General features: G+C 43.1%; 3 protein-coding genes across 3 annotated transcripts in view; 2 read left to right on the top strand and 1 right to left on the bottom strand.

The window, feature by feature from the left end:
- Nucleotides 1-7,039, top strand: part of notch3 (notch receptor 3) — a 30,174-nt gene extending 23,135 nt beyond the window's left edge. The window contains exons 24-33 of the mRNA XM_083977853.1: nt 69-598; nt 692-1,018; nt 1,117-1,265; nt 1,457-1,679; nt 1,776-1,863; nt 2,001-2,169; nt 2,278-2,582; nt 2,691-2,838; nt 2,946-3,043; nt 3,142-7,039. Coding sequence (XP_083833979.1) covers nt 69-598; nt 692-1,018; nt 1,117-1,265; nt 1,457-1,679; nt 1,776-1,863; nt 2,001-2,169; nt 2,278-2,582; nt 2,691-2,838; nt 2,946-3,043; nt 3,142-4,635 — 3,531 coding nt within the window. The 3' untranslated portion in view covers nt 4,636-7,039. The remainder of the gene's footprint in view (nt 1-68; nt 599-691; nt 1,019-1,116; nt 1,266-1,456; nt 1,680-1,775; nt 1,864-2,000; nt 2,170-2,277; nt 2,583-2,690; nt 2,839-2,945; nt 3,044-3,141) is intronic.
- A 383-nt stretch (nt 7,040-7,422) lies between these two features.
- LOC310990244 (microfibril-associated glycoprotein 4-like) lies at nt 7,423-9,444 on the top strand. The gene is made up of 5 exons (XM_083977541.1): nt 7,423-7,663; nt 7,742-7,939; nt 8,294-8,390; nt 8,543-8,710; nt 8,803-9,444. Exons 1-5 carry the CDS (start codon nt 7,661-7,663, stop codon nt 9,063-9,065), a joined length of 729 nt encoding a protein of 242 aa, XP_083833667.1. The 5' UTR covers nt 7,423-7,660; the 3' UTR covers nt 9,066-9,444.
- A 23-nt stretch (nt 9,445-9,467) lies between these two features.
- On the bottom strand, nt 9,468-12,614 carry LOC310990245 (retinol dehydrogenase 8; the record flags this gene model as incomplete). The annotated part of the gene is made up of 7 exons (XM_083977542.1): nt 12,459-12,614; nt 11,066-11,221; nt 10,793-10,954; nt 10,514-10,693; nt 10,326-10,419; nt 10,037-10,220; nt 9,468-9,677 (listed from the first exon to the last, which is right to left on the bottom strand). Exons 2-7 carry the CDS (start codon nt 11,160-11,162, stop codon nt 9,468-9,470), a joined length of 927 nt encoding a protein of 308 aa, XP_083833668.1. The 5' UTR covers nt 11,163-11,221; nt 12,459-12,614.
- Between the last annotated feature and the right edge of the window lie 795 nt (nt 12,615-13,409).

The raw sequence follows: 13,409 nt of genomic DNA, 5'->3' as shown, positions 1-13,409 counted from the left end.
TTTTCAGCCTTTTCTTGATTGTGTATTTAAGGATCACAATTTAATAAACGAATGATGTTTATCTTTAGGGTTACACTGGGCCCAGTTGTGAAAGAAGCATGTCCTGTCGGGAGCTGTCCTGCTACAATGGAGGTAGCTGCGCACTTACCAGCAGGGGGGCTCGTTGCTCCTGCCCTCCAGGTTATGGAGGCCCCCAGTGTCAGCATCGGAGTAATGAGGGCTGCTCTTCACAGCCCTGTCGGAACGGAGGGCTGTGCACTGAAGAGACCAGCTACCCATACTTTCACTGCCAGTGTCCCAGTGGCTTTACTGGGAAGCGCTGTGAGCAGACCAGTAGATCCATCGACACCTCAATGCCCTCATGCCCTCAAGCAGACTGCCATCGCAAAGCCAACGATAGTGTTTGTGACAAGGAGTGCAACACGTTCCTTTGCCGCTGGGATGGCGGCGACTGCTCTCTAGCTGCAAACCCATGGGCTCATTGCACAGACCCTCGCTGCTGGCGTGTCTTCAATAACAGCCAATGCGATGAGTACTGCAACAACGCGGACTGTCTGTATGACAACTTTGACTGTAAAAACAAGGAGAAAGTTTGCAAGTAAGTTTACTTTTACTGTTAACAGGATTCCCCAGATTGTTCTGTGCTCACTTGAAGAAGCCTGAGCTGATCCTTTTATTTGTGTCATTACAGTTCAGTATATGAAACCTACTGCCTCGACCACTATGCTAATGGACAGTGTGACCAGGGCTGCAACACAGAGCAGTGTGGCTGGGATGGCTTGGACTGCGCAGGGAAGGTTCCAGAAGACCTTGCTGATGGTGTCTTGGTTTTAGTTGTGCTGCTACCTCCAGAAGAGCTCCTTCGCACCAGCACAGCTTTTCTGCAAAAATTGAGTTCTATCCTGCACACTTCACTGCGCTTCCGGCTTGACAGGAATGGAAAAGCAATGATCCTCCCCTACACTCGGCGAGAGGCACGCTTCAAAAGGGAGCTGGAGCCTCAGCACGAGGTCATCGGGTCAGTCAGGCATCCAGTGAACAGAAAACCAAAAGTCAATCCTGTAAATTATGAATTGTACATTACACTGAACACTTGTCGTTTTATTATTCCGGCAGCTCTAAGGTGTACCTGGAAATAGACAACCGTCTGTGCTATCAGGAGTCAGAGGACTGTTTCCCCACAGCTGACAGTGCTGCAGAGTACCTGGGGGCCCTGTCAGCATCAGAAATGCTCCGCTTCCCTTATCCCCTGAAAGAAGCCCGTGGTGAGTAGGAATATTAAAGAGCACAAAAAAGCCTAGTTAGACAAATGAGGCACAAATATGTACACTGCAAAATCTGAAATCTAAGTAAGATGAAATGTCTTAAATTAAGGCAAATATTTCTTCTCACCGGTAGGGACGTGTGATATATATTTTATTTAACTATTTTTTTCTTGTTTCTCTTCTCACTACAGGTGTAAGGCTACCAAATGACCCTGAACTTTCGTGGATCAAGCTATTGCTGGTGGGGGTGGGTGCTCTCTTTCTTTTGGTCATCCTTGTGATAGGCATGCTGATTGCTCGCAGAAAGAGAGAGCACAGCACCCTCTGGTTCCCTGAGGGCTTCTTCCCGAAAAAGGAACCAAGTAGCAACAAGAACCGCAGGGAGCCTGTTGGCCAGGACGCTCTGGGAATGAAGTAAGTCTTTTGTGTGTTGAGATGTTACCTGAGCTGCTTTAGCAATATGCTGTGGAATTGGGCTAATGTTGTTTAACATATTCTGTCCGTAAACAGACACATGCCAAAAACTGTGGAGGAATCTCTCCTTGGAGATCACAGTGACCAATGGATGGACGACTGCCCAGAGGCGAAAAGGCTCAAGGTCAGTTCCCCAGCTTCCATTTTTTTTAACTTGTCCTAAACAATTTACGCAAAATGTGCATGTAAATTTCACAAGAGCCTGTCAGCCTGCATTTAAAGTATGTAACACAACTTTCCTCTCCCCTTCTATGAGTTCAGGTTGAGGAGCCAAGCATGCTCTCGGACTGTGAAGATGCAGTGGACAGCAGACAGTGGACACAGCATCACCTTGCGGCTGCAGACATTCGTGTGCCTCCCACAATGGCCCTCACCCCACCTCAAGGAGAATTTGAAAGCGACTGCATGGACGTTAATGTCAGAGGCCCAGGTTAGTTAGTAGATTGGAACTTGTACATTTATACTTAATTTTTTTTGTTTTTTTTATCCCGTTCAAGTGCCCAACAACTCACATGTACACATTTTCATCTCCCACCAGATGGTTTTACACCTCTGATGCTGGCATCATTCTGCGGAGGTGGCTTAGAGCCTGAGATAACAGAAGAGGAGGAGAATGAGGAGTGTTCAGCCAACATCATCTCCGACCTGATCTACCAGGGCGCATCACTTGCTGCCCAAACAGACCGCACTGGTGAGACAGCGCTCCATCTGGCTGCCCGTTACGCCCGTGCTGACGCTGCTAAACGGTTGCTGGACGCTGGCGCAGATGCCAATGCTCAGGACAACACAGGCCGCAGCCCGCTACATGCTGCAGTGGCTGCTGATGCACAGGGTGTCTTCCAGGTAAAGAAACACTGACTGTTTATTGGACACATCATAGGTGGAAATACTTGTTTGTGTCATATGAATCAAATTTCTGATTTTAATCTTTACCTTCACCCTCCATCCTAGATTCTGATCCGAAACCGGGCTACGGATCTGGACTCCCGTATGTATGATGGCTCAACTGCACTGATCCTGGCAGCACGGCTGGCAGTAGAGGGCATGGTAGAGGAACTCATCACTTGTCATGCTGATGTAAATGCAGTTGATGAATTAGGTAAGTGCTCGTCATTTTTGCACTCGAGTGAAAGTACAAATGCAGATTTACCTGTTGTACGAAATGATTTGCTCATCTGTCATCTGATTGTTCATCATCACTTTTAGGTAAATCTGCCTTACACTGGGCAGCTGCCGTCAATAATGTGGAAGCAACTGTTGCCTTACTGAAGAATAGTGCCAACAAAGATATGCAAGATCTCAAGGTATGACATCTGCCATAATGTAACCACACTTTCAGCCTTGGCTAAACTAGAGATATGTTTGTGTCTAATACATCTTTTTTTGTGTTTTTTCTTCTCAGGAGGAGACTCCTCTGTTCCTTGCAGCCCGCGAGGGCAGCTGTGAGGCTGTGAAGGTGCTGCTGGCTCACTTTGCAAACAGAGAGATCACAGACCATATGGACAGGTTGCCAAGGGACATTGCTCAGGAGCGTATGCACCACGACATTGTTCAGCTTCTTGATGAGTACAATACAGTGAGAAGTCCCCAGGGCCATGGAGGGCCTGGACACCACCTCACTGGGGGACACACTCTGTCTCCTCTCATGTGCCCACCCAGTGCCTTCCTGCCTAGTCTGAAGAACACCCCACAGGGCAAGAAGAATCGCCGGCCTGGAGCCAAGGGTTCTAGCCTGGCAGCCCATAACGCCAGTTTGAAGGAGTCGGTCAAGGCCCGCAATAAGAAGCTGACCTTGGACATGCAGAGTGCCTTGCTGGAAAGCTCAGTTACCCTGTCCCCAGTTGACTCACTGGACTCACCCCACGGGGGAGCCAGCAATGCTGGCTACATCACCAACCCCACTTCTCCTGTGGCAATGCAGTCACCAGGACTCTACCACTCCTCCATGTCTGTTCCAAACACCCCAATGGTACATAGCAGCATGTTGGAGGGAGGAGGCCCCTTCGCTGTGTCTCTAGCGCAGCTCAATGAGCTAGGAGCTGGAGGGATGTCCATGCAGGGACGTGTCTCCATGGCCTCTGATGTCAACCACGGCTACGTGCTGAGTTCTGGCCAGCTGGGGATCAACATGGGCATGGTCAGTCCCGTCAGCGTGCCCTTTGACTGGCACAGCCGGATGGCCCCTTCCTCCCAGTGTGGTCAGCAGGTGGTGAATCTTGTGCAGAGTAGTGCAGCCATGCACCCCCAGAGCCCAGCCATGCAGCAGAGCATGCTGATGCACCAACAACAGATCTTCCGCAATGCCATGCTGCAGCCCACGCCTGTTACCTCCACACCTACCATCAGCCCAGTCAAGCTGCCCTCCATCGCTGAGCAGCAACAGCAGCAGCAGCAGCAGCAGCAGCAGCTCCTCAACCACACCATCGCCAGCCAACAGAACATGGCCCGCATGTCTGCCTCAACCCCGCCGACTCCCCAGACCTCACAACCTCCACCATCCTTCTTCCAGCAGCAGCAGATGGCTCAGCAGCAGCCCTCTCAGCCCCAGCCTCCTGCTCAGCCTCCACAGGCAGCCACGCCAGCAGCCCAGCCCGCTCAGGCTCTGCCCTCTCAGCCGAGTAGCAGCACTGCAGGAACGGAGGATTACCCAACCCCTCCTTCCCAGCACAGCTACTCATCCGCACTAGATGCCACGCCCAAGCATTACCTCCATTTGCCCAGCGAGCACCCGTACCTAACCCCATCCCCAGAGTCTCCTGAGCCATGGTCCAGCCCCTCCCCTCACTGCGTCTCCGATTGGTCTGATTCCACACCCAGCCCAGCAGTTGCTGGCCCTGCCCAGACCCAAATTACTCAAATCCCAGAGGCCAATGGCAAGATGCAGGTGTTTGCATGAAGATCCTATGGCCTCTGCTTGAAAAGGGACCTGGGGTAAAAGAATTTGTGGACTGGCTCCTGGGCCCGTCTGTGTTTATATGTGTCAGCCTGTTTCCAAGATTTTCATTGGATTTGGATTGACTATGTTTATCACGAGGACCGTCTGCTAGTGATTTCTGCAGAGAAAAAAGTAAAGGGAAATGTGTGTTGTCTGAAAAAAACAGCAGACAATTTAATGAAGTAATTCTGTCACAGATGGACTTGTTTTTTATTATAAAAAAAAAGTATATGAAGAAAACCAAGTCTTTCATTTCAAAGACTTAGGGGTGATCTCCATAAAACTAACAAACATTAAAAAACTAGATAAGAGAAAAAAGTAAAATGTTGAAGGGAATTCATTTATTTTTATTTATTGTTTTTATCTCTCTGAACTGCTTTTTTCTTTAGGTTTTTGTCACCTTCTTTCTGTCCCCCCAGCCTCTCATATAATGTGCCGCCCCCTCTTATTTTATACAAACCACCTACATTTGTATTTAGCCAGTGTGGCAGGTAAAGGAATATAATTCATCATTGAGACCAGTTGACCGACAGACAGAGGAATTTTAACTTCTTGACTGATATTTATTCAGGCCACCTACAGCTGGTTAAGGTGATAAACTGGTTCTAGTAAATATATATATTGAGAGGTGCTCAGCAGTAGAGATATGTTCTGATTTGATTGAATTGTGGTAATTGATTATTTTCCATATGAGTATTATGAATAAGAATGTAGATGAGTGTCTCTGAAGCACTTCAAGTGGCCAGCTACACAGGGCAAATGTGGGTAAAACACAACATTTAACCACAGTGGATATTTATAATGTATGGGTGGTATTTAATCCATGGCAGTTTTACTTATGACTTTTCAAAATAGTGAAATTTTAGGTTTAAAACTCCCATTTCATCTGTAGCTTCTCACTGACTTTACAAGACTCTTACCTCCAGATCTACTGCCAGCCGTGACATTTCAGTTTTGAAGCTTATTTACATTCACTTGTTTTCCTAAAATCAGCCTCTCACTGCCCTTTTTTTAGTTCATGTATTAAGTTTTTGTTTGTTCCAGTTGTTTTATACTGTATATTTGTGGAAACCACGGATACCTTTTTTAAAACATCACTTCAGATGTACTAAGCTATGCTTATCAGCTGCTATTTTATATCACTCTTCCCTGCAAACATTCCTACATTTTGCTTGTCTTATTGGGTCTGGACTCTGTGGCTTTTCACCAGCATCCAACACAGGGAGGAACCAGATGACAGACAGGTGGAAGAATAATTTTCTGAGGTCGCATTACGTCCCTCACTGGACTAAATGTAAACATTCCTGGACTCTCTGTGGCAGTTGAGATCTCGTTCGTCGACATAACTCACCTTGTGTCTGCTAGTGTCTGTGGAGGAGAAGTGGTCAGTGTGAGGGTGTGGCTGCTGGGCTGTGTACTGCTTATGCCCTGTCACTCCTCAGGGAGGTGTTTTACGGCATGCAGCGGGACAGTTTCCCTGCATCTACAGTAGCTTCCAGTCCAGAGGCCACGGAGTCGCATCTTAAGATGATTGTTAGAAGAAACTGAAGTTAAAAACACTACTATGTAGTGCTGCGCCCTTTAACTTTTTGCAAAACTCTGAGATGACACTCCCAGTCATCCAACTAACACCTTGTGTAATGTCTGACCAACTCTTTATTCTCACTGGAGTGTGTAGGATAGAGGTCTTCCTCTCCTTTACATACTATGGACATCTGAGCATAAAGTCAATTGATAATTGTAGAATTTTGAGAACGTAACCATTGCATTTTCACTGTATGACCAGGCCACCACTCTTAGCTACTACTGTGGTGGTGGCCCAATACAGCCCCTTACTGTGTGTCATAGACTGCATTTATCTTTCATTCATTGTTTTATCCTGTTCACTATAGACTTGGCTACTGTTATGTCAGACCTGGGATACATGTCATTGTCCACAGTCCAGTTCAAGTTTTACTGTTTGTTTTTTTCTATTTTTATATATATATCTGGTCATTTCAATTTCCCTACTGGGTCGCACTAAGTGTTTTTGTACATTTCAACCTCCCAACTTCTGTTTGTACATGTGTTTGCTCTGGGTAGATCTTTGCTTGAGAAGTCTTATGTTTCTAAAATGATTGTTATGTACTAAAAAGGACAAAAATAAAATGTACTTCATTTAGCATTATTTGAAGCTGAGGCTGTGACTGATATTTTATTGGTCTTGTGTTATTAGAACAGTCATAGATATTTTCTATCATTATTAATTTCAATACTTGTTTAAAAGTAGTTCAAAATCATTGTACATAAAACTTTTCCACAGTTTTTCTTTCTACAGTCAAGTTGTAAAATAAGTTACTGATAATAAAAACTGTAGGGAACTACATTTTTTGTGTCTTCGTGTTCAGTGATTGTTTCATATTATAGAGGAAGGTGATGATGAATTCAGATCACTATCATCAGCATACATATGAAATGTATTATGCTGTGTTTTAATACAATAGGCCTAAAATAAAAATGGCATCTTGGTCTTTCTTAGCTTTGATTATCAATTTTTGATTTCTGAAATTAGAATTTGTGATAACTTTGCTGGAATGACATTATGTTGAACAGCATTATAATTGTAGTTGCCTGTTGTTTTGTGCTTCAATACAAGCTGCAGCCTTAAAAATGGCCACAACAACAAGACAGCTGACCAATTTGTCCCGTTGCAGGGTTATATTAGATTGTTTATGCAGGTAATTGGGATATTGTGTCCAATTCCAGCAAAGGACATTGATACCATAAAACTGAAATAGAGATAGTAAGACGGGGATGAAAATAACCTACTCCTATTTCCAGTATACACTCTTCTTTCTCAGTCAGATACAGACCGATTATTTTTAGCTGCAGCTGTCAATGGCTGTTACACAGTGTCGGTAACAAATAAACTGCAAGTTTGCCACTTAGGAGATTAAACCCAGACAACCACGGTGCCAGACAAGGATTCCCCTCAAAATATTGAAGCATGGTGAGTTTGGCATGTCTGACACATTTTACATTTGCAAAATATTTGTAACTTATTACAGTTTTTATGTTTTGATTACAGGGCTTCATTGTTTTGCTCCTCCTGATCCCAGCAGCAGTCTGCTCCCCAGCGTTACTTCCAGTAGACTGCACTGACTTGTACAACAAAGGTTTTGGTAAAAGTGGGGTGTACACCATCTACCCAGGAGGACCAGTCTCCACTCTCCAGGTCTACTGTGATATGGGCTGTGGTGATGAGGCTGACAGTGGTAAATGGACGGTATGTATGTTTATAGTTCATTCTGTAGTGTACTGTACATTATATTTCAATACAAGAACAAATTATTCCCTTTTAACTGTCATATTGCACTTTATATATCATGTTAAACAGTAAAATCTTTTTTTATCTATCTATCTTTTATCTAGATCGAAACTTTTTATCTCAGAGCCGACACGGTTGCAACAGAGCAATCAAGCAGACTTAGTTAAGAAAACTGAGCCATAACTGTGTTTAACTTAATACTGACCTTGCATCCTCAGTTTGTCATGATAATATGGTCAGTAAATTTCCATCTTTGGTTGACTTGAGGGAAAGTATTTATTTGCTGATTAACATATTGAACATGCATGCCAGGTCTTGCAGAGAAGAAAGGACGGCACCATTAACTTTTATCGTGGGTGGGATCAGTACAGAACTGGATTTGGTCAAGCATCTGGAGAATACTGGTTGGGTGAGAGCTGAGACTGGTCATTTAGATTTTAAGTGTTATTGGTTTAATCAGCTGATCTGGAGTAAGCTGTAGCGCTCAAAAGAAATATTACAGAGTAGAATATCAACTTTAACTCAACTGATTTATTCTTGTGTAAATATTGTATCTGCTAGGTCTGGAGAACATACATCTCCTCACATCAAAGAAGAGCTATGAACTGAAGGTGGAGATGGAAACCTTTGAGGGGACAAAGGCCTTTGTCCATTATTCCTCTTTCTCTGTGGGTCCAGAGCTGGACGGCTACAAGCTTAGTCTTGATGGCTTCACAGATGGAGGAGCTGGTGAGTCTTATAGATACTGAAATTATAGCTTCGATATCTCTGTCACTAAAAGTGACTAAAAATGTAATCTCTCTCCCCTGCTTTTTTTTCAGGAGTTTCCTTTACTTCACATAATGGTCATAAGTTTTCTACATTTGACAAAGACCAGGATACTCATGCTCAAAACTGTGCCCAGATCTACGTGGGAGGATGGTGGTATGGAGAATGTCATGCTGTTAATCCCAACGGTCTTTATGCTTGGGGCAGCTCAACCTTTGGCATCGGAATCAACTGGGAGTCTTGGAAAGGATATGAATATTCCCTGAAAGCCATCACAATGAAGATAAAACCCAGAAGCAGCAATGTTGACAAATAATTCATTTTGTCTATCATTTTGAAATATGGCTTGTTTATTTTGTCATCATGGATTGATTTCTTTGTTTAACAATCTGAGATTATTTGCACTGTGATTCTGTTATTGCTAGATTATTACTTAATAATTAATTAATAGCTGAAAGTACATTGTGGAGTGCTTATGGGCCATGTTGCTGTTATTATACAGCACTTACCTGTACAATTCTGCATAAAGTTTAAAATATTGTAAAGATATATAAAGTCTATGTCAGGTGAATACACACAGTACATGAGGAATCATTATTATCATCCATTGGCCCCGATCCTGGCTCCTCAGTAGAGAACTTCTGTCTATAGCTGGACATTGTACAGTGACAACAAACAACTACCATACTACAGTCTGTGCAGGTTGACAGTCAAATCTTCATTTCTTCCCTTCCTTCCGTTGCAGCATACGCAGCACAGCGAGAGTAGCGTTGAACACGTAGTCATGTTTAAAGACCATCTTATAAAAAGTGTCCAGAGGCAGGCGGCCGGTTGGATCTGCATGTTTCAGTGCTGTCATGGGCATGTACAGGCGGTTGGTCTGGTGCCGCAGAGGAGGCTGCTTGGCTGTGATCACTCCAACTGTTTGCTGAAAAATAAAAAGCATTTCAACACTGACAAATTTCTTAAACCTTCCATCAGTTCCAGTGTGTGTTCAGTACGTCTGCTTTTGTTACACCTAACAGAGTGTGGTGTAAACTGTCAGAAGAAGTGACATGTGTAGGCCTACTAAAGGTGTTGAACATATAGCGACGTGTATATAAGCAGGCTCCAGGCAGGATGCCACTGCGCTTCCTGTCAGTGACACTTTCTGTTGCTGTTTAAGGAACGTCCACATGCAAATATAAGAAACTAGCAAGGTGTTTATCAAGTGCTCCGTTCTTTTTCAAAAAAACACACAACACCTTTAAACTCTGATAGAAACATAACAATAACGTCATCACTTGCCTCAGCCACTTCTTCTGCCGTCTGTCCTAACGAGGCGAAGACCTTTTTTGAGTATGGCAGGTAAATTTCACGGAAGATTCTGGCTGTCTCCTCGTCTGCTCCGGATAAGTCCATCTTCTCAGCATCTTCATACAATTTCCGCTCGAACGGTGTCACCACTGGGCCCGGTTCCACTAGAGTTGTCCTTGTGACAGAGATATAAAGACACAGAGATGACCACTGCTGTATTAGGTGACAAAGTTGCTGGAGTTTCAGGTTTTGAGATGTATTTTTCAGCACATGTAATTACTTGATGTTAAACTTCATTGCTTGCACTGCCAGACTTTCACAAAATCCCTCCACTGCAAATTTGGAGGCAGAGTAGACGTCATTGAATAGAAGCCCTGTGGAGAAATATAAAAAAAACAGTTAGTAATCTGTTAGATTTCTTTTTCTTGATAGCTTCTCCTGAAATTGCTCTGGCACAAACAAGCACACCCTGTATTCCCATGACGCTGCTCATCACCACGATATGGCCGCTCTGCCTTCGCTTCATGTCGGGCAGCAACTCTTTCACCAGTCGTGCCAGGCCAAAGAAGTTTGTGTCAAAGAGCTCCTTCATGGCAGCGATACTTTGGCACTCCAGTGGTCCGATCATGCCAGTGCCTGCATTATTCACTAGAACAGCAGAAAAATCCTGTGTTATTATACTTTATGCTTGTGGAGAGAGCTTAAATCAATTTATAAAATGTTTATTAAAATGAGAGGGAGACAGACCAAGTACATCAACCCTCCTGTCTGGCAGGCTGTTGACACAATCTCTGATGGAGTCTTCACAACAGGCATCTAACTGTTTGATTTCCAGGGTTTTGTTTAAGCAATCGCCAGCTGCTTTTTCCAAGGGCCCCCGTTTTCCTAGATCCCTCATTGTGGCCACCACTGCCTCAGATAAACAATGGATTTACACTGGGTGTCAGTAGTTGTAAATATCTCTATCATCGATCATCACCTGGATATCATTTATTTGCTTGTGCAGAGTAAATGGCTTACCTTTAAACCGTCTAGACTCATCTTTAGCAAGCCGTGCAGCCACAGCCAAGCCAATGCCGGAGGAGCACCCGGTCACCAGCACCCTCCTGGTCCCCATGGCTCTTTGACCTCTGACCTCGAGTCCAAGGAGGATCCTGAATGCTCAGTTCAAAAATGCTGTGAACAGGTTATATGTAATTCTTGAATGAAATTATTTATTTCAGTCACACAGCACCAACATCAAAATAAACCATTTAGCCATTGGACAATTTAGCCAGCACATATTACACATACTTGCAACCATATTTCACACACGAAAAAAAACATACAGTGACCGAAAAATGAATAGGCTAAAGCCCAAGGGTTATATTTGCCTATCCTATACACTCCATAAGATTAGATTACCTAGAATATCAGCAGTACAAAATAATAAGATGAAAAGAATCATTGTTGTAATTCATAATTATTAATTTTATATAGTTTACATTTTAAGGCTTTCTTAAAACTCAACAGAGAACTACATAACTTCAACTCATTACTGAGTTTATTCAATATTTTGACCCCCAAAACTGAAACACATTTGTATTTTACATTAGTTTGAACTTTTCAATTGTTATCCATGATGTTATTATGTGTTCAAGTGGTGCGATGAACCCTTTACTCCTTGCTGTGTGCACTTTGTTCAGTTACTGATTTCTTACTTGAATGCCATTTTAACAGCACAGTAACAACTAGAATGGGTGCTCAGAGAGAATAGACCCACACCAAGGCCAATGTGAAATAACAACATACTCTAGAGATTATTTGGGCTTTGACTGGATTTATGTAGCCTACTATGCAGTAATGTTCAGCAGCCCCAGCCCTTAGAGTCACATGTGAACTTGCAACAGGAGTAATCACTGTGTATGTGTGACATTTTTGTGCTGCACAGTTTAGGAATTCAATTCTCAGTGTGTGCTGTATTGAGTCTTTATTTAAAAAAAAAAATACTCTTCAGTAATTTAATTTAAAAATCAGGTGAGATTCCTATCCTTAAAACTATTATTTGCTTCCACAGAGGTGGACACATATTTCATCACTTCAACCACTGGTGAAGTTGATCTGTAACAATGCATCACATGGTATGATTAACCACAAACAGATGTAGGAGTCAAGTGAAGCAAAGTATTTTCCCCTGGAATACAATGAATTATAAAACACACAAGCTAACAATAGGTACAGTACGCTATAGACTATTAAGTTGACTGTAGGCTGTAGCTACTGCACATCACAGCAGGGACTAGAATACACAAGGAGGTCACTATGAACGGTGAGTACTGGAGCAACTGTAAATCCCCACTGGACACTGAATTAACCTCAGGGAGAATTGTGGGTCTGCGTGTAGGTGGTGGTTGTGGTGGTGTAGTTTACCAACCTGCAGAGCGAACAGCGCGTCCTCCACAGCGGCAGATGTGGGGAAACAGCTGTAATAAACCAGCACAGAATAACGTCACTGCTGTGTTCATGCAGGAGGGACGCGACCAAACCACATCACACCGGGACATGAGGCTACATAATCCCAGCGATTACCTAAATGGGTCACATAGGCCGCATCAGGTTGTGGGAGTTGTAGTTCTCTGAATGACAACACGCAAACTGTCTGTCTGCAATAGTTAGATCTGGTGGTATGCTATAATAGGGAGTGTTAGATTTTTTTTTTTTTTTTTTTTTTTTTTTTTTTACAAGTTACATCACATCTTATTGCGTTCGCAGTTTACAATTTGACAAAAAATTACTGATTTACTGCCTTTATAACAATGAAACTTCACCCAGGCTTTTAATTTAATCTGTTTGCATGAAAGAATCTTAATAGTCAGATACTTTCCGGGAAACGTGACACTTTTATACGGAAAATAAGAAACACAATGGCGAATGCAAGCAAGTATGGGCTATTAGCTATATCAAATTATCATAAAATCCACTTATTGTTGTTTGTTTGTTTTTGTTTCTTTATTTTGAAAATGTTTACCGGAAGTGTTCGCAATATAAGATATATTTTTGAGGCGAGAACAATAAGAAATTGAAAAACATTTTAAAGGCAAAATTGTCACCTAATGTTTTTAATCGATTAAAAACATTAGGTGAGAATTTTGTTTTTCAATTTTGTTCTGCTGCATCCGTCACAGAATGTAGCAGGAGCATAAGTGAGGATAAGGCTGAGGTGTCTAGGTGAGGCAGCATAGTAAAAAAAAGAAAAAAAGAAAAAAGAAAAAAAAGTATTTACAGAAAGTATCTCCGGTCGTGTTACTTTATCGACGCTGGCTTGGCAGATTCAATATATTGCAGTTTCTCGCTGTGGCCACTAGGGGTCAGTGAAATCAAAGAG

Source organism: Trachurus trachurus (assembly GCF_905171665.1).
Source record: "Trachurus trachurus genome assembly, chromosome: 8".
Classification (NCBI taxonomy): domain Eukaryota; kingdom Metazoa; phylum Chordata; class Actinopteri; order Carangiformes; family Carangidae; genus Trachurus; species Trachurus trachurus.
This window is presented reverse-complemented; position numbering and strand designations above follow the sequence as displayed.